Below are 25,501 nucleotides of genomic sequence, written 5' to 3'. Positions count from 1 at the left end.
ACCAACCTAGACAGCATATTAAAAAGCAGAGACATTACTTTGCCAACAAAGGTCCGTCTGGTCAAGGCTATGGTTTTTCCAGTGTATAAATGTGAGAGTTGGACTGTGAAGAAAGCTGAGCGCCAAAGAACTAATGCTTTCAAACTGTGGTGTTGGAGAAGACTCTTGAGAGTCCCTTGGACTGCAAGGAGATCAACCAGTCCATCCTGAAGGAGATAAGTCCTGGGTGTTCATTGGAAGGACTGATGCTGAAGCTGAAACTCCAATACTTTGGCCACCTCATGCGAAGATTTGACTCATTTGAAAAGACCCTGATGCTGGGAGGGATTGAGGGCAGGAGGAGAAGGGGACGACAGAGGATAAGATGGCTGGATGGCGTCACTGACTCAATGGGCATGAGTTTGAGTAAACTCCGGGAGTTAGTGATGTGTGCTGCGATTCATGGGGTCGCAAAGAGTCGGACACGACTGAGTAACTGAACTGAACTGACTGATCGTTAGGTAGTTTGTATGTTCTCTGTTGTTGTTCAGTCACTTAGTCGTGTCCAACTCTTTGTGACCGCATGGACTGAAGCACACCAGGCCTCCCTGTCCCTCACCATCTCCTGAAGTTTGCCCAAGTTCATGTTCCTTGCATCAGTGATGACATCCAGCCATCTCATCCTCTGATGCCCTCTTCTCCTTCTGCCATCAATCTTCCCCAGCATCAGGGTCTTTCCCAATGAGTCGGCTCTTCGCATCAGGTAGCCAAAATCCTGGAGCCTCAGCCTCAGCGTCAGTCCTTCCAATGATTATTCAGGGTTGACTTCCCTTAAGATGACTGGTTTGGTCTCCTTGCTGTCCAAGGGACTCTCAGAAGTCTTCTCCAGCACCACAGTTTGAAGGCATCAATTCTTTGGTGCTTTGCCTTCTTTATGGTCCAGCTCTCACAACTGTACATGACCACTTGGAAGACCACAGCCTTGACTATATGGACCTTTGTCAGCAAAGTAATGTCTCTGCTTTTCAACACATTGTCTAGGTTTGTCATAGCTTTCCTTTGTTCTTAAAGGGTAGTCATTGGTTAATTTGTGACTAGAGTACCCAAGCACATCACAAATACTCTGTAAATGTCTGCTAAATAAATTAATGAAGAATATTCTGTAACCTGCAGTGTGAACTCAACCTGCAGTTTATCAGCAAATTTGGCAATTGACAATTCTCCTTGGAGGACACCTGGATATTTTATATTATTTCTTTGGACTGTCTCTAGGATACCTTGGCAGACAGTTCAAAACAAGTGTCAGGGTAGAACATTAAAGTAATATACTACTTTAAATATCCTACAGTTCTATACTCAGATATTTCTAAATCCATTATAAAATTATTAATACATTTCATAGCTCTTTAGGATAACTCCACATTATTGATCCTAATCCTACAAGGTTGGGAGAATCTTTAAATATTTTCAGTAGATTAATTCAAAACATAACACTTAGGAAAATATTTTTGTGGTCATGCTATTAATCTCTTGGTTAAATATCATTTACCATAAATCTTTATGTAAAATAGGTAAGTGCATTTCAACTTTTTATTTGGAGGGGGTCAAACTGAGATCTAAGCAATTAAGAACTTTTTACTTCAGAATCAGAATAAATTATGATTCCAGTTATTCTAATTCTAATCTGAAAATCCTAAAGCCAAGGAAAATTAAGTTGACAAACAGTGGGGCTAGTGGTAAAAAATCTGCCTGCCAATGCAGGAGATGCACTAGACCCAAGAGACGGAGGTTCAATCCCTGCGATGGGAAGATACCCCGGAGTAGGAAATGGCAACCCACTCCAGTATTCTTGCCTGGAAAATTCCAAGGACAGAAGAGCCGCCTGGTGGGCCACAGTCCATGGGATCGTAAAGAGTTGGACACAACTTAGCAACCAAACAACGATTTACATACTATAAAATTAACTCATATTAAATTTTTAAAGTCTATTTACAGATTTGTGTCAGCATCACCAGAATCTAAATTTGTTTTATATTATTTTTGCAATATAATTTACAAAGTTGTGTAATCATCACCATTCTAACCCTGGAACATTTTCATCAACCCCAAAAGAAACATCATGACCTTTAGCAATCTCTCTCCATTTCTCTCCAGCCCCTCCAGCTCTTGGCAACCACTAATCTACTCTGTCTCTATGAATTTATTCTTAACATTTTATATAAATGGAATCATACAATATGTGGTGTTTCATGACTAGCTCCTTTCACGTAACATGTTTTCAAGATTTATCCACATTGTCATATGTATTAGAACTTCATTCCTTGTTGTCAGCTAATAACATTTTGGGTGTGTGTGTGTACATGCTCAGTCACTTCAGTCATGTCCAACTGTTTGCAACCCTATGAACCGTAGCCCCCACCAGGTTCCTCTGTCCATGATTCTCCAGGCAAGAATAATGAAGTGGGTTGCCATTTCCTTCTCCAAGGGATTGTCCGGACCCAGGGATCAAAACTGTGTCTCCTATATTGCAGGCAGATTTACTGTACAGGAGGATTTACTGGTTTATCCATTCATCAGTTGATGGATATTTCGGTTATTTCCACTTTTTGGCTACTAGGAATAATGCTGCTATGAATGCTGGCATACAAGTCTTGGTGTAGATATAGATCTTTTTTTCTCTTGGGTAGATACTGAGGAATGGGATTACTAGGTCAGGTGCTAATTGCTTCATTTTTCCCTAACAGTCTTAAGAAGAGTAACAGAAAGTTTTTTTTCCTATTTCAAAGGATTTTTGACACAGCCAGGAAGCAGAATTTTCATGAAAATGCTAATATAATTTTTTTTAAAAAAGGATAATCTGCACACCACTTTGCTAGCAATAGAACTGTACCACATTATTTTCCAGTTTGAAGTTCAAACAGAAATTCTAAGATGAGGTGAAAATTCCTTTTAATGTACGTCATAAAATTAAATGGAGTCTGCTCTAATCTATGTAATCAATATGCTAGAATAAAATTCTGTTTTTTGAGCAGCATGTATGTATCCATTTCCTTCTGGCTGACAATTGCTTTAACAGATAAACACACAGTAAGAGAAGACTTACCCAGTAGAAGTAGTAATAAATAGGAATTTAAAATCTCAAACGCCTTAATAAATTACTTATTTCCCTTCCCTGTCATGGGCCTGCTTCTCATTTCATGAGAAAAGGGTGAAACATTAATTATAATCAGTCGTGTAAATTCCCGAAGTCTTTCATAAAAGCATCTTTCAGAAAGCAGAGGCCAAATAACTTCTGGTCACGTGTTATTTTTATTTTTCTTCCTGACGATGTACACTCTAGCTCAAATATATTCAGGAAGCAGACTGTAAGCAAGAAATTAAGAGCTGATTGCAAAATGCTACGTAAAAACTAAGAGCTTTAAAAACACATTTTAATGTAAAGAAAAATCAAACATCTTGCGGCAGAAATTAGGCACAATCAGGGGGAAACTACCAAACGTTCTACCAATCACAGCACTAGAGAACGCCACAGGTCGTCCAAAAGACGCCTTCCTTTTAGCCAACAGCTCTTTTCCTCCCGCCAAAGCTGTCCCTAGAGCGTCAGAGAATAACTCAACGAGCGATTTATGATTTTTTCCTTTTGATCTCTCCCCCACACGCATCCACCTGCTTGGAGGTGTCAAGGCGACTAGAAATGGTTAACACTGACCAGCAGCCGACAGAGAAACAAACACCCCTGACAACCCACAGCTGAGTAAGCAAGAGCTGTTTATTCACGACCATGTTCCATTTGGAGACTATCGGCGAGCCCTTGAAAGCCCAGGCACATTTTAGAAGGTTCCTAGAGAGGAAGGGAATAATCTCCCCCCGACACACACGCACACACACCCCACCCCTCTCCCCCCGCCCTGAGATACACCCTGAGAGGTTCGGGTGGGAACCATCTGGTCAAGGCAGCCCCTGCCCTCCCGACCCCTCAGGAATAAGCTCACGCACTAGAGCATCCGACCCCTTGCGGGGATTGTGTAACTCCCCGAAATGGGCTCAGACGCTGCAGAGGCTGGCCCCAGCGCTGAGGGCTTCCGAAGACGCTTTCTGCCACCCCCACCCCCGCCACGGCCCACCCAGACGCCGCGGCCGGGACTGGAGACCCCGCCGAGAAATGGCCCTTTAGATCCCACCCCTCACCTGGCTCGGTCCCACCTGAGCACCAGAGCTGAGAGAAAACAGGCAGGGAGAGCTGACCTTGATGCTACTGACAGTGGAGCGGCACATCCTGCTGCTTCTTGGAAAGCGGCCCGCAGGACATTTTTCCCCCTGGAGGAAGGAAACGGGAGGGCGCCGGCCGGGCGGCGGCGGGCGCGGCGACGGTGGTCCGGGCGGGCTGTGCAGCCTCTAGCGGGGACGGTCCGAGGACTACATCTCCCAGGCTGCTCTGGGCCGCCTTGCGTCGTGACCCCAGCGCGCACGGAGGCGGTGACTCTTACCTCACAGAGGTAGCTCCTCCGCCGGCAGCAACTCGGCCCCCGCGGTCCATGGACCGGAACCCCGGGCCGACGGGCAGGAACCCCGGCCGCGATCGCCGTCTCCCCGCCCTAGGCTCCTCCTCCTCGCTCCCCACTGCCTCCTCCGGACGCCCGCGGGCCGCGCACCGCCACCGCCGGGCTCGCGGAGCCGCCCCGGGAGGCTGGGTGGCGGGTTCGCGGCTGCCGCCGGACTGAGGCCTAGTCCGCCGCCTCTCAGTGCTATTGTCCTGGGCCCGGCCCTGACCGGGCTCACCGGAGAGGCGAGTGCGCCGGCTCCGCCGAAGATGCCGGACCAAGCCCTACAGCAGATGCTGGACAGGTACGGGCAGCCTTTGGGGAGGACGCGAGCCGCTGACCCTCGTTCCGGCCCTGCCGCGCCCGGCCTCGGGGCTCTTCGGAGCGGAGCCCGGCGTGCCGGGAGTTCTACGGCCTGGGGGCCGGGCGAGGGGCCGAAAGTTTGGAGGCCGTACTTGCGGGGGGACGGAGCGGGCGGCCTGGGTGCGTAGACTTGAAGCGAAACTTAGTTAAGGAGTGGCCTCTAGTTTCGTCGGAACGCCTTTGCGAAGTGAGAGGGGCTTGTGTGAACCCAGAGAATTAGTTTCTTTTTCTCACTGTCCTTCTCCCCTCCCCCCCAAACTGTGTTGTAACGTGTTTGTCCGAGATGTCACTGGCAGGAAGACCCAAACTAATTTTCTGGGGAATGATCCTCCTCCAATTTTAACACTCTTTCCAAAAGCCAAGGAAAAATAAGCATTCGTTTGGAAAATTTAATAGGCAAACTTCATTCTTCTTTTCCTCCGTATCCCCAACCCCAAACTATAAGGTCAAGAGTATCCTCAAGGGACTTTAACGGTCAGACCAGAGTAGAAGTTATGGGAAACAGACATAAATCCAACCCTGAACATTTCTCGTATTTTACCATGCGTTGAGTTCCCTGAGAAAGTTTCATCTTGTCATGGAGCAAGTTCCTGGGGGGGGACTCCAGTCGGTAAAACTTTCTGTGAAATCGGCTGCAGAGCCCTCTGCTGTTGAAATTCTAGTCTCTGGGTTCTACCACGAGTTTCTGGAGACCCTTACTCCACATTTTCCACTAAGGATATAACTTCCTGGCAACGCCAATGTTATTGGCTAATGTATGTTTTCGTTGCCTACAACTCTCAATAGACCACTCGCCACCCAGTTCAGTGTGTGGTAGAGCTCTGTACTGAGAATGAATCCAACTGGAAAGTGTTAAATGAAGAGCCTCCCTTAAATGAAATTATACCCAATAAAATTATGCTTGGATCACACCCAGAACACAAATCACTCAAAAGTACCGTCTTCTTCCAGAGTGACAGACATTTCCTTTGGAGCTTAGAATTTTGAGACGTCTAAGTTGATAGAAATCATGGTACTGACTTTTTTAAGTTGGGGTGACCCAGTAATTAATCCAGCCCTTGTTCTAGGAGAGCATTCAGGTCAAGTTGTATTGACTACTCCCTTTTTATATAAGTAGTTTACAAGCTCCTGGAAGGCAGAAACTTACGCGTCATTATTTCAAATTCTTCAACCCCCTGTACAAAGCAAGTCATCAGTAAATACTTTTATGAGCAAATGCATGAACTTTTTGTCATTCTCCCCAGTTGTGTAGTGTTCTAATAATTTACCATACTGGCAAATTATGTAGGACTACTGAAATATGCCCAGAGGAGACGATTTTCTGCCACTGCCAATTCCAATCAGAGACCCTATTTTAGTGCTGGGTATTTTGTAATTAATTTTTACCCCCTCTGAGAGCCTGCTGCTTTCACTTTTATGTAGTTGACTTTTGTGTCCAAAAACTGATCTGGCTTTCATACACTCTTTGGAGATTTGCATAAAAGTAAAAAACCCAAGGAGCGCCAGCAAGACATTTACGATGTCTCAACAGAAACTTGGAAATTCTGGCTGCATATACTGAAACAGGTGACTATAATACTGGCTTCCCTCATCTTCTCTACCTTTTTGACATATCTCAAGGTAGATTCTTAAGATGATATTCAAAGATCATTTTGCAGCCTGGCTCCATGTTGGAATCACCTGAGGAGTATTTTAACATATGGATGGATACCTGACTCTGCCCAGGACCAGTTAGTTCACAGATTTCTGGAGGGTAGGGCCTGAGCATGGGTATTTTCAAAAGCTTTCCAGATGTTTGTTGTGGTTGAAAATCATTTTTAAAGGGTTTTTTTTTTTGGCAGCGCCACACGGCTTGAGGGATCTTAGTTCCCCAACTAGGGATTGACTCTGGGCCTCCTGCAGTGGAAGCAGAGTCCTAACCACTGGACCACCAGGGAATTCCCACTGCCCTAAACCCTAAGTGATTAGTTCATGATAAGGGATAGTACTTTTTAGAGAGGTAAGCTTGGACAGAAATCTTGAAATTCTCATTTTGCCACTTACTGGCTATATGACTTTGGATTTAAATTCTGAGGTTCTGCATCATCTTTAAAAAACGGTAATGTCCTACCTTACAGGACTGTATAAATAAGAACAAGTGTAAGTATTTTGTTGTTGTTCTTGTACAGTCTTTCTGTATAAGTACTTTATACAACAATAAAATGCTATTTGTATGTTAGGCACACAGAAGGTACTTAAGATTCTAGTGTAACTGGGATTTCCCTCGTGGTACAGTGATTGGGAGTTTGCCTTCCAGTGCGGGGGATGTAGGTTTGATCTCTGTTAGGGAAACTTAAGATCCCACATACCGCGGGGCAACTAAGCCTGAGTGCTAGAACTAGAGATAAGCCTGTGTGCATTGGGCTAAGACACATGAGGCCAAATGAATAAATATTATTTACACACACACACACACACCGTATCCCCCATCTCCTTTGTATTTACTATCATCTTAATCTGGGCTAGCCCCCTTGCAAGTTGAATACAGAGATACTTGATGGGTTCATTTGAAGAATACTGACAAGTTCAAGAGACTAAAATATGTCAACCTGTTAGGACCCAGAATTCTTGCTTGAATTTGCCTCCCCCTTGCTTGGTCTTTGGGTGGCAATTTTTGAGGGACAGAATTTACTTCAGAAACTTGGCTTTGTTTATTTCTTCAGTACAAGTTCTATCCTTGAGAAGATTAAGGAAATATATATAACATTGTTTCGGTTCTAGGTTAAGATTAAGTATATTTTAATAGTTTATTAAGTTTATATTCATTGAATTGATTTAATAAATATTGATCCATTTGCCCAGTACCATTCTAAGCCCTCAGTATATGGTGGTAGTGAACATAAGCAGAAATACTCATGTGGAGCTTTAATTCTAGTGAGGTTTGTGTTCCACAGATGTCAAATAAAATAAAGATTATATTTACAAACATGATGGTATGTTCAGTTTATACATTCAGTCTTTCACGATTTTTTAATTAATAGCTTACTAAGAGCTGACGTTCAATTGCTTTTCCTTTGTGAATAAGTAAATCTAGTTTAGCAATTGTTTATCTTAAAATAAATTTTATTCTTGCCATATTTGCAGCTGGAAAGAGTCTATATAGATATATATTTTGATTGCCTTTCATTTTTATAAACAGTAAGCAGCTGTTTTATGTAAATTTATCATCTGAACCTTTTAAATTGAGAGTGGTGGTAAGGGGGTGGTTTTCTAATGTCATGAATGATTGGGGGTCACAAATCATTGCCCTGAAATTATAACCATTCATAAATTTAAACCGTTTACATCAGACTCTCTGAATCTTATTTTCTTTTCCTTTCCTTCATTGCCATACTTTTTTAAGAAGTCTGTTATGTCTACTCTGTCACCGTTATACTTTCTCATTTTCTCTTTTACTTCTCAAAATGAGGATTAAATGTATAGACAATACAAAGAATACTGTAAACAAACTGCAGAAATGGACCTCAGGTTTAAAGCCTGGTGAGAGATGCTTCTGGAAACTTGACTTTTGTGTACCCCTTTCACATTGAACACTTAGGAATTTGTTGAGGTTGTTTTGCATCACTTAATCGCACATGGTGAGTAGGCAAGGAACGGAGTCATTGTCCCCAGAACAGTCAGATGGGAGGAACATTGACAGAATAATCTGCTCCCCACAGGCCTCCTGCAGTAGCAAGTGAGTTAGAATCCTCTCTCACAGGATGTTACCGACAACATGGACATCCCTTTAGAGGTTGTAGATGTCCCCATAGGATTGAGCTGTATTACCTTCTGAGTTTTAAACTGTCTCTAGCCTCCACTAAAGCAGCTTCTCATTCTCTTTGGCATCTTTCCTCAATCATATTACAATCCCATTTTTACATTTACAGAACAATACCTGGAGTTAAGAACCATTAGCAATTAGTTGTATTTGCTTCCATCTCTATATAAAAAGCAGAAACATTACAGATAAAGTCCCCTTTGGCCATTATCCCCCAGTCCCATATCTTCTCCCATCCCCAGTCCGCTATCATAAGTGGGTTTATGTTCTTCCAGTTTTTGTTTAATGCTTTTATATATACTATATGTAATTCACAGTTCTGTTTTTGTTTCTAAAATTTAAATATATCAGTCTGCAATTTACTTTTTTAAATATTAAATTCTGTGATATTCAGCAATTAAAGAGTATACATATATTATCTATTGTATTAACATACTACTCGTGATATGAGTATGGATACTCATAGTATGGATCATCGAAAAAGCAAGAGAGTTCTAGAAAAACATCTATTTCTGCTTTATTGATTATGCCAAAGCCTTTGACTGTGTGGATCACAACAAACTGTGGAAAATTCTGAAGGAGATGGGGATACTAGACCACCTGACCTGCCTCTTGAGAAATCTGTATGCAGGTCAGGAAGCAACAGTTAGAACTGGACATGGAACAACAGACTGGTTCCAAATAGGGAAAGGAGTACATCAAGGCTGTTTATTGTCATCGTGCTTATTTAACTTATATGCAGAGTACATCATGAGAAATGCTGGGCTGGAGGAAGCACAAGCTGGATTCAAGATTGCTGCGAGAGCTTTCAATAACCTCAGATGTGCAGGTGACACCACCGTTATGGCAGAAAGTGAAGAAGAAATAAAGAGCCTCTTGATGAAAGTGAAAGAGGAGAGTGAAAAAGTTGACTTAAAGATCAACATTCAGAAAACTAAGATCATGGCATCTGTTCCCATCACTTCCTGGCAAATAGATAGGGAAACAGTAAGAGACTTTATTTTTTGGGGTTCCAAAATCACTGCAGATGGTAACTGCAGCCATGAAATAAAAAGACACTCCTTGAAAGAAAATTTATGACCAACCTAGACAGCATATTAAAAAGCAGACATTACTTTGCCAACAAAGGTTCGTCTAGTCACCGCTGTGTGGTTTTTCCAGCAGTCATGTATGGATGTGAGAGTTGGACTATAAAGAAAGCTGAGCACCAAAGAATTGATGCTTTTGAACTGTGGTATTGGAGAAGATTCTTGAGAGCCCGTTGGACTGCAAGGAGATCCAACCAGTCCATCCTAAAGGAAATCAGCCCTGAATGTTCATTGGAAGGACTGATGTTGAAGCTGAAACTCCAATAATTTGGCCACCTGATTCGAGGAAATGACTCATTGGAAAAGACCCTGATGCTGGGAAAGTTAGAAGTTGGGAGGAAAAGGGGACGACAGAGGATGAGATGGTTGAATGGCATCACTGACTCTGTGGACATGAGTTTGAGCAAACTCCGGGAGTTGGTGATGGACAGGGAGGACTGGCGTGCTGCAGTCCATTGGGTCGCAAAGAGTCAGACACAACTGAGCGACTGAACTGAACTACTCTAGTAACATTTAGATTCTTACTACTTCTCGTTGTAATTTGACTTTCATCCACCTTTCTTGTCCGTAGTTCTACTAAAAGTATATTAAATGTTACTAATAATTTCTTAATCAGTAAACCTAATGACTTTTTTCCTTTGTCCTCATGTCCTTGACATGTATTTAATGAAGCTGAAACTGGTGACCTCCACTCCCTAACTTGAAACTGTGTTCTAGTCTGCTGTATTATTTGTCTGTCTTACTTTTTCCCTCTCTTACATATCACTTACTGTCTTCAATCACTTAAGTATGGTTCAGTTCTCAGCATGTAACTCTTCGAAAAGTAGATATACTTCTATGACTTACTATCTCACTTTCACCTTTGATTGACTCCCAAATGTATGTTTTTATTCTTGACCTCTTTCCCACATTTTAATGTCTGCTTTCCAGCTGCCCAGTAGACATTTCCATTTGTGTATACACAGTATTACTAGTGTCTTCACCTATCTAAAACTAAACAACTGCTATTTCCCTGGTTTTTACTTATCTTGACTTCCCAATTTCTGACTCATTCTTCTAATCTACCAGTCATAAAACCTACATCTTTTTTTGCTTTTTTTCCTCTCTAAATCCATCTGCTTATCAAATACTATAGATTCTTCTTTCTCTGACTCCAGTTTTTCTCTTCCAGTTTGACTTACAGAGTAGTACCAGAATTGGCCAGAGCACAGTTATAATCATGTCATTCCCATCCTTTAAAACATGCCAGTCTGTACATTACCAATAGGATAAATTCTAAACTTTCAAGACTTTGTGAAGAGACTTAGCTCTATTAATCCAGTCCAGCCCTAACCTACTTTAACCATACTCTTCTGCACTGCACTTCATTGTCCTCTGAATATATTCTGCTGTATATCTTATTTTTTGCTTTAGAGGACTTCCTCCCTTTTGACACCTGGCTGACTCTGAACCATCTTTAGAATTCAGCTCAATTATCACTTTGAAGCATTGTACATCTCCTTCAGGCAGTGAGTTACTTCTTCCACAATTTCCATAGAACCTTTATGTACTCATTATAGTACATCACTCTGAATTATAATTTTTTTTAATGCATCAATCCCATGTCTCAGAGCCTTTATTACCATCACCATGCACATTCAAGAGGGAGTTCACTGAGAACAGAAACTGTTCCATTTCTCAAGAAGGGGAATGTACATTGGCGACACTGTTGAATCATGCTGTCTTTTCACTCTGACATATCAGTGCTTAGAATAATCTTGCTGAAGCACCATTTTAAAAATATCTCATTTGTTCAAAACCTGTATTTTTTTAATTGCTTACTAAGGTTAAGTTCAAAATTTTTTAACTTGGCCTTCAAGACCCTTCATAGTCATATTTATTGTGCTCTCTAGTATGTTTAAGACACAGAGTACATGACTGGCACTAGCTACCTTCTTAAAGCTCTGCTTCTGTTTAAAAGTGAGTACGTGAGGTACGTGTGTATACATCTTTTGCCCAGGCCAGCTTGATATGCACACTGTCGTGTATTCTTTTCAACATCTTGTCTTTCAAAATTCTACCCACTCTTCAAGATCCAGTTTAGTTTCTGCCTCATTTATAAAGCTTTTCTGACTATTTCAGCCAGAATTATTTCCCACTCTTCTTCAGACTCTTGTAGCAGTTCTTTACATGCCGTATATATATATATGCCTCCCAGCTCCTTATATGCCATAGTTATGAGAGGTGGAAACATTTATATGGCACATTAGGGTACACTGTAAGAGGTTTAGATTTCTAGTGAAACCTCCTTATGGCTGCTTAAAAGTACCCTAGCAAAAATGAAACACATAATGACTTGTACTAACTATAATTTCCTTAAAAATGAGAAATGGAAAAATTTCTCAGAATACATTATCCATAAGGCAGTATGGTGCAGTGAAAAAAGCTGATTTTTTCTTTTTAATGGCATATAACTTACAAAAATCTGATGTTTTAGAGTTGAGGCGTAGGTTGCATTCATGCCTTTCTATTTAACCATCAAGCCTTGGACAGACTGTTTAACCTTTCTGGGCTTTTGTTTCCTTATTTAAGGGGGAAAATAATTATGTGTGCAGACTTTATGAAGATCAGAGATAAAGAGCATGGCATGAATATATGCTCAATAAATGATTGCTTTCACTGTGGTATATTTCTCTTCCCCTTTCATAATGTGTTAATAATTGTGGTAGCTCTTTGATAAATTCAGATACTTTTAACTTCCATTCCACTTGGGTGGACAGACATAAAGGGGTTTTTAGTTGATGGTATAGTTTTTGTTTAAGAATACATGGGATGTGATACTTTTAATCCTGAGACAAATCAAGCAGTTTACAGTTTTTTCCATTGTTAAATTTAGGCATTCCTTGCATGGTTCACTAAACATGTTTTGAATTAAGGACATGTTCTCTTTCCTTAAAACACTCATGCAAATACATTGGTAAGGCACCATATATAATACAACAATAACAATTTTTAAAGCTTGTTTCATTGCTTTCACTCCTGTATTCTGGAACTCTTCTGTTCTGCTACCCTCCATTTTTCCTCACAGTAGTCTCTAGGGCAGATTTTCCAGATCTTTCTGATAATCCAAGATAAATACCTGGAGTCTTAAGTCTGCAAAGATAGACTTTACTGTCAGCTGTTTTATTAGATAACCATACTAGTTAATTTATGTACCAGTGACATAATATTCTATTGATAAGTAAAGTTTCCTCCCCTTTTTTCCCCATATACTTTTTAAATAATTAACCATATAAACTGGTTTAGTCACATATGAACCCTATGAAGTAGGTTACCTTTGTCATCCATCCTTTCCCAACTGGTTTGTAATATCTAGCTTTATTTTAAAACTTTTCTGCTCCAACTACATTGGTTTTCTCATGGTCCATGGCCATATGCTCATTTCTCTCTCTAAGCTTGGTTATGCTATTATCCTTACTTCAGATAACCTTATTCTTTTCGTTCCCTGATTGTCATCTCAATTGTAGTTCTGCCTTTTCATGAAACCTCAGCTGTTTCATCCTGTGTTTCTTATGGTCATCATCAGATTTCTGTATTAGCTGGTCACCAACATTGTTTCTTGACACTTAATGTTCTGTGTGGTTGTTTTTATGTGATTCTTCTCTGCATATATTTGTTCCTTAACTAGACTGTAAGTTCCTTAAATGTATTTCTTCTGACATCAAATAGTGAACGTACTTAGTACGTTCAAGTTAATCTCAGAGAAATCTTGAATATTCTTAGATTTAAGACAAACTAGATATGTATTCCTCAAACTATAAGTTTTGCTATCAAGAAGGATTTATAATTGGAAAATGTTTGAATTTAAGTTTAAAGTCACATAGAATTAACTTTTTTTTTTCAAATAAAGAGAGGCATGTTATGCATATAGATCAGTGATATTACCAGTACAAATAAGGCCATATATTTATTTTAAGGAATAAGTAATAGACTTTAGATTTGTCTACTTTAGTTCTTTCTCATGTCTTCATAGTATAATAGTTGATTTGTTCTTTAATCTCTGAACCAGTTGTGATAATTCCTAGACCTCCTTTTAATCTGTAAACTAATGAGCCTCAGCTTGGCTGGCAGAAAGGTGTGGAAGTATTATAAATTGTGAGTGTAATTGCTGACATCAGCAAGCAAGCAGCATTTACAAAACCTAGTGGAAGGAAAAAGAAGAATGGAAGAACGTGAATTGTGGATTTGAATGAATATTTTACGCAATGGTGTTGGCCTACTGAAAAACTAAAGAATGATTAGGAATCCAGGACTTTTTCCACTAAATACCAGCATGCCAGGCAGAACTACTTTATGAGCTAATTTAGGTAAAAAAATGCATCCATAAAATCTAGGCAACTATAAAGTTGATAACATCTTTCTTGTCTATCCGTGCCATCATTACTGCTGTTCATTTGGTGGTTATATATATGCCAGGCAATTATGCTGTTTCAGGATCACTTGTTTAATCCTTTACAATAGAGAATCTTTTTTTTAATTTACTTTATTGAAGTATAGTTAATTTACAGTGTTGTGTTAATTTCTGATGTTCAGCAGAGTGACTGAGCCACACACCTACATACAGTCTCCTTGTTCTTCTCCACTGTGGCTTATCACAGAGTACTGAACAAAGTTCCCCATACTATACAGTAGGATCTTATTGTTTATCCATTTTGTGTATATATTAGTTTGCATCTGCTAGTCCCAGACTCCTAGTACATCCCTCCCCCTTGGCAACCACAAGTCTGTTCTCTATGTCTGTGAGTCTGTTTCTATTTTTTTTAATAGGTAAATTCATTTGTGTCATTTTAGACTCCACATGTAAGTGATGTTATTATGGTATTTGTTTTTCTCTTTCTGACTTATTAGTATGATAATCTCAGTCCATCCACGTTGCTGCTGCTGCTGCTAAGTCGCTTCAGTTGTGTCCGACTCTGTGCGACCCCATAGACGGCAGCCCACCAGGCTCCCCTGACCCTGGGATTCTCCAGGCAAGAACACGGGAGTGGGTTGCCATTTCCTTCTCCAATGCATGAAAGTGAAAAGTGAAAGGGGAGTCGCTCAGTCATGTCCAACTCTTGGAGACCCCATGGATTGCAGCCTACCAGGCTCCTCCATCCATGGGATTTTCCAGGCAAGAGTACTGGAGTGGGGTGCCATTGCCTTCTCCACATGTTGCTGCAAATGGCATTATTTCATTTTTTATGGCTGAATAGTATTCATTAGATAACCATACTAGTCAATTTATGTGCCAGTGAGAAACTGTTCTATTGGTGTGTGTGTGTGTGTGTGTGTGTGTCCATGTACATGTGTGTACATACCACATCTTTATCCATTGATCTGTCAGTAGACATTTAGGTTATTTCCATGTCTTGGCTATTGTAAATAGTGGTGCTATGAACATAAGGGTACTTGTATCTTTTTTGAATTACGGTTTTGTCAGGATACATACCCAGGAGTGGGATTGCTGGATCATACATCAACTCTGTTTTTAGTTTTTTGAGGACCCTCTATACTGTTTTCCATAGTGGCTGTACCAATTTAGTTCCCACCAACAGAGTAGGGGAGGTTCTACAATAGGGAATTATAACATAAAACCTTTTTTTATCCTGAGAACTACTTTGGAAGTTTAGTTATGCATATGAGTTCCTTCTCAGAATGTTTTGAAAGAATAAAACAAAATATGTAGGTCAGAAATGAACCAATTACGTAGAAATAACACCTGACAAAATATTAAAAATCTGTCATAGTAATAGGAGCTTTAACACAAATGTAAGATCTATTATTGGTGACTCTGATATTTAATTTCAGATTAGTGATGGGTTAAATGTTATTTGGGGATCTGGACAGCTATAATATGAAAATACTGGTCACTGTTCTAATTTCTAATTGCTGTACTGCTAATGTTACTATGATTTACTTAGATTCATAATTGAAAGAAAATTGAATCTCATTCAGTAGTTAGTGAAAATTTTAAAAATGTAATTTTTTCCCCATCCAAATTTATTAACCCCATAAATTTTTTGTGGACCCCAGATTAAGAACCCCCTGACTTACAGAAATTCTGAAAGAGATTGTCATTAAACCTAAAATAAGCAGTAAGTAGGATTTTTTTTTTTTTTTAGTAAGTAGGAATTTGAACTCAAACAGTCTGACTCCAAAGCCCAAATTCTTTAACCAGTTAGAATATCCTGAACTCACAAAATCTCTTTCCCAAATTTAGCTAGCTTTTTTCCTTTAGAATAAAAAAAGATCTGAAGCATTTTGTTTAATACTTAAATTAAAAATCAAATAGCTTAAAAGTGTTTACATTGAATGTAAAATCAGATTTCATTTTTATGTTATGGTGAGTTGAGAAAATTTACAAAGGGAAGAAATATGGAAAAAGGAAGAATGACCAAAGCATAGGTTCTCAAACTTTAGGTCTCACAATCCGTCACATGAAGGGTTTGTTAAAATACAACATTGATGACTCCTCAAAAAGTTAAAAATAGAATTACTATATGATTTAGCAATTTCATTTCTGGGTATATATCCAAAAAAAATTAAAAACAGGATCACAAAGAAATACTTGTGCACCCAGGTTCATAACAGCATTATTCACAATAACTAAAACCTGAAAGCATCCCTACTGTGACTGGGATAAGCAAATGTGATGTATATACATACAATAGAGTAGTAGTATTCAGCCTCAAAAAGGAAAGATAACGTGCAGTATTATCTGCTACAATGTGGATGAACCTGGAATATATAAAAAGACAAATACTGGTCTAATTTGAAAAATAAAACAATTCATGTGAAAATGTAAAAAAAAAAAAAAAAAGAAAGACAAATACTGGATGATTCTACTTGTGTGAGGTTCTTAGAGTAGTCAAAGTTATAAAGACAGAAACTATAAGGGTAACTGTCAGGGGCTTGGGAGTTTAATAAGAATAGAATTTGTTTTACCAGTTGAAAAGAGTTATATGGGGATGGGTGGTGGTAATGGTAACACAACCTGTAAATGTGTTTAATACCACTGAATTGTGCACTTAAATATAGTTAAGATGGAAATTTTATGTTATATGTTCTACCACAATCAAAAAAGAAAAATAATTTTTGAAGAAATTTAAAATAAATAATTTTTTTTAATGTAATGTTGGGTCCCATCAGAGTTTCTGATTCTGCAGGTCTGGGGTGGGACCTGAAAATCTGCGTTTCTAGCAAGTTCTCAGATGATGCTTGTACATCACACTGATCGCTGCTTTCTGAGACATGGAGGATTGAAGAGAACAAGGGTAGGAAATGACTCAAAGAGAAGCTCTTAATTAGAATTTTGTCAGAAATTACAACCTCTCCTTGGGTGTTCACTTGAAAGGTTTTTGGCTTTTTCTGTTGAAATGGCAAATAGCCAGTTGTTCTCACCTTTTTTTTTAATCATTAAAATCCAATGCTCAAATTTATTAAGAAAATAATGGGGAGGGAGGAGAGGAGGTGTGCCTCAGAGCAGTTGTTCTTTCTTCTAAGGGTATTAAAATTGCCATCCCATAAATTATAATATTAAAATATAACTTAAAGTAGAATTATAGTTAAATTGATCCTGCAGTAGAAATATTATAGCACTGTCAGTAAGAATTTTTAATTTCAAAGTGTTTGGTTTTATCTTTGTTGGCTGTTCCTAAGAAATGACTTGATCTAATAGCCAGAATCAGGAGCGTATTTTTGCTCTGTGTGAGAAACAGAAAAACTTGCACGACTCAAAGTACTTGGCAGTGGAAATTAGATTTATTTAAGTATTTCCTGCTCAAGTCTGGTCAGTAGGAAATAAAGCCATTGACAAAAACACCTGTGTGTCATTATAAAAGCTATTTAGGAGTTCACATCATATAATTGTTCAGGGCTATCTCTTATTTCCAATTTCTCACACTCTATAACAAGATTGTTTGGGTTACACCTGAAAGATCTGCCCCAAACAGGTTAAACAAGGAAAAAAAAAAAAAAACCTATGGGTTTATGTAAGTGAACAGTGCAAGGGTATATTTAGCTTTAAGCACAGCTTGATCCATGTCTCAGACAAAGTCATCAGTTTCTATCTTTTAGCTTCCTCTGGGTTCTTTAGGCTCCACATTGTGACTTTCCTGGCAGCAAAGCCTCACACCCTCATTTAGCTCCTCATTTTTCCTACCTTCAAGCCCAGAGGAAAAGAAAGTCTGTGTACCAACTTGCCCAGCAAAAATTCTGAAGTTCACTCTAATAAAACCGGCTTTATGGGCCCAGACTCGTTACTGTAATCTAGGACTCTAGGACGTGGGATACTCCCCTTAAACCAATCTAAGGATTACTCCTCCAGGATCTGGGGATGTGGGACTAACTGCCTAAATAAACTGCACACATGGCTGATGCTGGAGGGAAGAGTGGTTTTCCTTTAAAAGTGTGGGATACTTTTTGCTCCTAAAAAAGAGAAATCATGCTGTACATTAAACCACAAATTTCTACTTTCCTGAGATCTTGAGAAACTATAAACCCATCATTTTCAAACAACCTCTTTTCTCCTTAAATGGAAGAAGGCAGGGAATTGGGGAATAAGTAGCTGAAATAGATTGCATCAAGGAGGGAGTAGGGTATGGGGAAGCAACGAGTGAAAGCATAATTATAAAACCTTCTTAGGTGATATTCCTGGTCAGACTATTATAAGTTTTTTTTTTAATGACTTAAGAAAAGATTTCTATACAGACATTGTTTCCTCCCCTCATTTCCAGCCCTAAAGACTAATAACTGTCTTATAGGTTGTCTGTCCATGTGACCATTTTTATACTCTTTAATTTCCCACATACCTGGCCCTTATTTCACAGACTAATGTTCTTTCCATGTCATGTAGGTTAAACTCATAAACCTATTAAGGTTGTGTATCAGTTAACAAATTCTTTAGAACTTAACATTTTCTGTACTGTTAATTTATATTAAAAATATAGTCATCAGAAGTTATTATTTCTACCTTAAGTCCAGTAATTATCCCTTTCACACAGCTTGCTTTCTCCAGTCTCTTTGCTTTTTTTTAACCTGCCATTTTTCTGTACTAGCAGTTCCCAAACTAAATATCTCGTCACCTTGAGGGTTTGTTAAAACAGAGATTTCTAGGCCCTCTTCCTGTCGAGTTTTGTATTTACTAGGTCTGGAGAAGAGCCAGAGAATTTGCAAGTTTCCTAGTGATTCTGAACTGCTGGTCTTAGAGAACTTTGTTTTGAGAATCCCTATGATAAAATCACTTGTCCCTGCAAATTTTCTTCTGTCACGCCTTCCTGAAGCCTTCTCTGATCTATCCAGATTGATCCTTCCTTCTTCTTAAAATAGGGAAGGATATACCTTTGGTAATTTCACTGGAACTTTAAATATCTTGTATCTGCTAGATGTAGCCCAAATTAAATTACAGAGTTTTCTGGATAGGTACATGCATCCATTTATTTTTTTTATGCAGCTTCATGGAACCAGTGAAACTACATGGAATCAGTTAATGCACAGTGTATGTTACTGGCAATTTCTTTGTGTGCTTGTTTTGTACTATTAAGTTATAAGTCTTCATACTTATTTGCATCTAAATTATAATTTTTAGATGGAGTAATTTGGTGGTATTATTGAGAATTTACATATTGTGGGCAGTACTATTTGATCTCAGATGACCATCAGATGTAATGTTAAGTGATTAGAATAAATGGAAAGTGTATGTGGTAAGTTGGTAGATGTTGAAAATCAGCAAACCTTTTGGGAGTATTGTTATCAATAGGGTTCTTTTTTAAAATATCCCTTCTATAGAATAATTTCAGTTAATCTCTAGTGAGCATTACCTTAAAAATCCAAATTTTTAAGCTGTATACTCAAAGTTTGAAATTTTTCATATTAATTGGGGTGGGGGGGCGGTGTGGAAATAGGGTTATTCTTATCCAGAATTTGTAGGGATTATAGCTATACAAATATTCCCATTAGATTGATATGTGAAACTGCCATTTAAATACAAGTTAAAAACATAAATATAGGCAGTTCATTTGGTTCAACCTAATTAATACTTAGTCCTGGGTGTTCATTGGAAGGACTGATGCTGAAGCTGAAACTCCAGTACTTTGGCCACCTCATGCGAAGAGTTGACTCATTGGAAAAGACCCTGATGCTGGGAGGGATTGGGGGCAGGAGGAGAAGGGGACAACAGAGGATAAAATGGTTGGATGGCATCACCGACTCGATGGACATGAGTTTGAGTAAACTCCAGGAGTTGGTGATGGACAGGGAGGCCTGGCTTGCTGCGATTCATGGGGTCGCAAAGAGTCGGACACGACTGAGTGACTGAACTGAATTAATATTTTTACATTTTGTTTTTTCCTGATGACTGGAAATTGGCTTAATTTATGATTCCGTTTAATTGAGCTACATGTATGTTCCATTGTTGATATGAAAAACTTAAAAGAACCTAGAAGTCTAGTCTCTAGATATTTCTGCCTATATTTTGTTACCAAGATAATACATTTCATTCTGCCAGCGATAAACAAATATATTTACAAAATTACCTTGGTTATGGGGAAATATATATACTAATACTGCAAATAACTGGCCTATTTGCTCTATACTTGTCAACTAAAATTTTATGAAAAAACTAGGTTGAAACCCAGTCAAATCACAGGTAGTAGTGATGGTTGGACAACAGTGTGAATGACTTAGTGCTACTGAATTGTAATCTTAAAAATGGTTAAAGTGTAAGTTTTATGTTGTGTATATTTTACCACAGTAAAGGTAACAAAAATAAGGTGGAGGAGGAGACATTTCTGTTTAACCTTAATATAGCACGAGGGCCCAGACATATTGGCTGAGGTGAGTCAGACAGTCAAGCATGCTAAACAAATGTTACCTCCCTCCAGTTTTACCTAGGTAGGTCATATGAAATCTGATTTTGAAAGCTGAGTAAAAACACAATTTTGGATATTGTTACCATGTATTCAGTTCAGTTTTTTCCCCCTGTTCTAAGAAGTTTTAATTGATGCATGCGATTAAAATTGATGTTGATCTACAAAGACTGGAGACTTATCTACAGTACCTGACTATATAAGTCTTTCCCACTGAGCATAGTTAAGCTAGTTTTGTAACAGAAGCCAACTTATCTAATTAAGTGAAAAGTGCACAGTAGGTGACAAGCTTTAATTAGCAGTTGTTTTCCTCTTGTGCAGTGGTAATAGAAGGGAGTGAATGATGTCATTGAGTTAAACTGTAATATTTGCCCTAATGGAAATAGATGTCAAAACTTGTGTTAGTTGGGAGGAAAAAATAAGGAATTGCAACCTAATTCCACAAGAACAAATTAGAGTTCATGAAGTACCCCTAAGAGCAAAATGGGAAAAAGTTTAAAAATTAACCATCTCAATAAAGATCCTTTTTATAATACAGGCATCCCAGACTTGAGATTTCTAGGTTTCAAATATAATAAATATAATTTAATTCCCAGAAAAAAGGAAAGCCACTCATACCTATATTGGAAACATGTAAGCCCAAATTTATCATCTCACTGTCCAAAAACAATTTATCCTGATGTCTTCATCTATTCTTTCCTTTGTGCTTTTAAATTTAATCATCTTTCTCTCTTATAGTCATACTTTACCAGAAAGAGCAATGACTGGGTTTTTTCCTCTCTCAGGTGAAAATTGAATGAGACCATATGTGAAATCATTTGTGTAATACTTTTGTTCTCCAAGTTCAAGAGGTTAAGAGATTAATGTTATAATAAAAACTATATATGACAAACCCACAGCAAACATCATCCTCAGTGGTGAAAAATTGAAAGCGTTTCCCCTAAAGTCAAGAACAAGACAAGGGTGCCCACTCTCACCACTACTATTCAACATAGTTTTGGAAGTTTTGGCCACAGCAGTCAGAGCAAAAAAAGAAATAAAAGGAATCCAGATTGGAAAAGAAGAAGTAAAATTCTCACTGTTTGCAGATGACATGATCCTCTACATAGAAAACCCTAAAGACTCCACCAGAAAATTACTAGAGCTAATCAATGAATATAGTAAAGTTGCAGGATATAAAATTAACACACAGAATTCCCTTGCATTCCTATACACTAACAATGAGAAAACAGAAAGAGAAATTAAGGAAAAAATCCCGTTCACTATTGCAATGAAAAGAATAAAATAATTAAGAATATATCTACCTAAAGAAACAAAAGACCTATGTAATGAAAACTATAAAACACTGGTGAAAGAAATCAAAGAGGACACAAATAGATGGAGAAATATACCATATTCATGGATTGGAAGAATCAATATAGTGAAAAATGAGTATACTACCCAAAGCAATCTATAGATTCAATGCAATCCCTATCAAGCTACCAATGGTATTTTTCACAGAACTAGAACAAATAATTTCACAATTTGTATGGAAATACAAAGAATCTTATATAGCCAAAGCAATCTTGAGAAAGGAGAATGGAACTGGAGGAATCAACCTACCTGACTTTAGGTACAAAGCTACAAAGCTATAGTCATCAAGACAGCATGGTACTGGCACAAAGACAGAAATATACATCAGTGGAACAAAATAGAAAGCCCAGAGATAAATCCACGCATCTATGGCCACCTTATCTTCAACAGAGGAGGCAAGAGTATACAACGGAGAAAACACAATCTCTTTAACAAGTGGTGCTGGGAAAACTGGTCAACCACTTGTAAAAGAATGAAACTAGAACACTTTCTAACACCATACACAAAAATAAACTCAAAATGGATTAAAAATCTAAACGTAAGACCAGAAACTATAAAACTCCTAGAGGAAAACATAGGCAAAACACTCTCCGACATAAATCACAGCAGGATCCTCTATGACCCACCTCCCAGAGTGTTGGAAATAAAAGCAAAAATAAATAAATGGGACCTGATTAAAATTAAAAGCTTTTGCACAACAAAGGAAACTATAAGCAAGGTGAAAAGACAGCCTTCAGAACGGGAGAAAATAATAGCAAATGAAGGAACTGACAAAGAATTAATCTCAAAAATATACAAGCAACTCCTGCAGCTCAATTCCAGAAAAATAAACGACCCAATCAAAAAATGGGCCAAAGAACTAAACAGACATTTCTCCAAAGAAGACATACAGATGGCTAACAAACACATGAAAAGATACTCAACATCACTCACTATCAGAGAAATGCAAATCAAAACCACAATGAGGTACCATTTCACACCAGTCAGAATGGCTGCTATCCAAAAGTCTACAAGCTACAAATGCTGGAGAGGGTGTGGAGAAAAGGGAACCCTCTTACACTGTTGGTGGGAATGCAAACTAGTACAGCCACTATGGAGAAGAGTGTGGAGATTTCTTAAAAAAACTGGAAATAGAACTGCCATATGACTCAGCAATCCCACTGCTGGGGGCATACATACTGAGGAAACCAGAATTGAAAGGATGGGAAACACATGTACACCTGTGGCAGATTCATGTCAATGTATGGCAAAACCACTACAATTAGTAATTAGCCTCCAATTAAAATAAATAAATTTATATTTTAAAAAGAGAGATTAATGTTGTTGAAATTGGAGATACACTGAATTCCACATATTCCTGTACTTACCACTCCTCAAGAATTATCAGGTCTTATAAAAGCAGCGTGAGGATTGTCTCTGCATTCTGGTTCATTTGAGAAGGTGAAAAATTACTAGAAAGATTGAAGAAGTTATGTAAAAACAAAATTCAGAAAACACAAGACTCTGCAGAACAGAAGGAAAAACAGAAAAAAGGAGAGACTACTGTACTGGAAATGTGTTGGTTATTTTTCCCCTCAGTCTTTTAATATAGAATTTAAGGTTCTATAATATAATATAGTAGGTTCATCCCATTAAGTGGAGCTGCAATGAAAAGGAGGCTGGAGTGTTAATGATAATATCATTGTTTTCTCTCTTAATTTACAGAAGTTGCTGGGTGTGTTTTGCCACTGATGAAGATGATAGAACAGCTGAATGGGTGAGACCATGCAGATGCAGAGGATCTACAAAATGGGTCCACCAGGCTTGTCTACAGCGCTGGGTGGATGAAAAACAAAGAGGAAACAGTACAGCCAGAGTGGCATGTCCTCAGTGCAATGCTGAATACTTAATAGTTTTTCCAAAGTTGGGTAAGAAGATCCCTAAAACCAACACAGAGATATATATATATATATATATATATATATATCATGTTCTTACATTGTATGTGACTCTTTAAGAGCCTTGGTTTATCTTTAAGTGACTCATCTCTTTGCTTTTTTGTGAGTTTCTCTATTCCATTTCTGTTTTATCTCTAAATGTCAGATATTTATTTGTTTTGCTAACAGTTTACATTATACTTAATATATTCCAAAATCTGTCCATTTGTGTATTAAATGTTTTCATTTGGTTGAATGGATAAAGAACTTGGATATCTAATTATGTAGATAAAATCAAGTAACACAACTATAATAAAAAGCTAAGGAACCTCATTCTCTGGAAACCAGTGGTGTGAGAGCAAGAAAACAATAGTTATTCTAATACTTATTCTTAATTTTTATATTAAGGAATAAAAGTAAGGACATTAAATATTTAATAAAATACAGTGTTAAATTCATCTTTGGAATACAATTTATATGGCTGTCTTTTGTTAAAATTACTTTCCTTTTTCTGTGAATTGGCCAGCGAGAAATAACCAATAGTCGGTAAGAATGAGGCTAGAGTTGAAATAAGTGTAGCAGAAATGTTTAAAGGAAGCTGTAACTAACACTGGTATTTAGTTAGCATGTTTCAATACAGCCATGTGATTACAAACTGGTGTCATTCTCTCTGGTGGTTATGCCATGCCATATAATAAAAATGTTATTAAACATTTTTAATATCATCCTTGACTACAATCAAGAAGTGTTTGAAAGCAGTTTGGTTTTTCGGAAGGTCCAAAGGCAAAAATGACTTTGTGGAGGAATGTTTCAAGGAGAAATTGGAAATTATTAGATATGTTATTTTTTTCTAGGTGCTATACATATTGAAATCAGACCTTTTTTTTTAATAAAGCTACATAAATGCAGATGATGTGCTTTTCTAATATGAGAAGATTAATAATGAGGGCAATAAAAATTTCCATAGTTGTCTATATTTCTCTAACATAATGCATAGGAAGAAGTGATAGTGTTCTATGAAAGAAAAATAGTGTAGTAGAGAAAGTACCATTTTTTGAACGTTTAGCTTTTGTGGATCTCACTGATGGGTCTTTTACACGTCATGTAAAGCAGTTACTGCTGCAATCTTTCACCACATTGATACCTGGTTCACGGAAGTCAAAGCTGCAGTTTCTTGTCCTCCTTATTCTGCTAAATCAGATAATCCCACTTTTCAACTATAGATGGTTGAATATTTCCAACAACCAAGTATAGGATGTTTCAGCAGCAAGTATAGGATGATTCTTCTAGATGTTTTAGATATTCAGATGGATGAATACCAAAATTATTGCAAGAAATCTCACTGAAAACTACCTACAACGTTGAGTTGACAAATGTATGGCACTCAGCAATGAAGTTGAATATTTCAGTTTGGAAAGTGGCACTGGGTAAATCTGTCCTTATCGTGTATTTCAGTTCTAGGAAATACATTTTTTTAGGTCTAGAGTGGTAACTGAATACATTTTTCTAAGTATACTAATAATAAAGACACCTGTTTCATTGTACAACAAGGACAGAGCATGGCTAGATGTTGGAA

At 38.2% G+C, this 25,501-nt stretch overlaps 2 protein-coding genes across 5 annotated transcripts in view; one reads left to right on the top strand and one right to left on the bottom strand.

Annotated features, from left to right (window-relative positions):
• The window catches only part of CPEB3 (cytoplasmic polyadenylation element binding protein 3), a 190,719-nt gene extending 186,141 nt beyond the window's left edge, over positions 1-4,578 (bottom strand). Inside the window, exon 1 of one of the 4 annotated variants that reach the window (XM_043476008.1) lies at positions 4,467-4,578. The gene's annotated coding sequence lies outside the window, so the exon portion shown is untranslated. Of the gene's footprint in view, positions 1-4,167; positions 4,404-4,466 lie in introns of those variants that run through there. The other 3 variants (XM_043476010.1, XM_043476007.1, XM_043476006.1) reach the window with 3 other exon arrangements.
• Positions 4,579-4,633: 55 nt separating this feature from the next.
• The window catches only part of MARCHF5 (membrane associated ring-CH-type finger 5), a 53,467-nt gene continuing 32,599 nt past the window's right edge, over positions 4,634-25,501 (top strand). Inside the window, exons 1-2 of the mRNA XM_043476012.1 lie at positions 4,634-4,824; positions 23,714-23,916. Of these exons, the coding sequence (XP_043331947.1) occupies positions 4,790-4,824; positions 23,714-23,916 (238 nt within the window). The 5' untranslated portion in view covers positions 4,634-4,789. The remainder of the gene's footprint in view (positions 4,825-23,713; positions 23,917-25,501) is intronic.

The sequence above is a fragment of the Cervus canadensis genome, chromosome 8 (assembly GCF_019320065.1).
Source record: "Cervus canadensis isolate Bull #8, Minnesota chromosome 8, ASM1932006v1, whole genome shotgun sequence".
NCBI classification, from domain to species: domain Eukaryota; kingdom Metazoa; phylum Chordata; class Mammalia; order Artiodactyla; family Cervidae; genus Cervus; species Cervus canadensis.
This window is presented reverse-complemented; position numbering and strand designations above follow the sequence as displayed.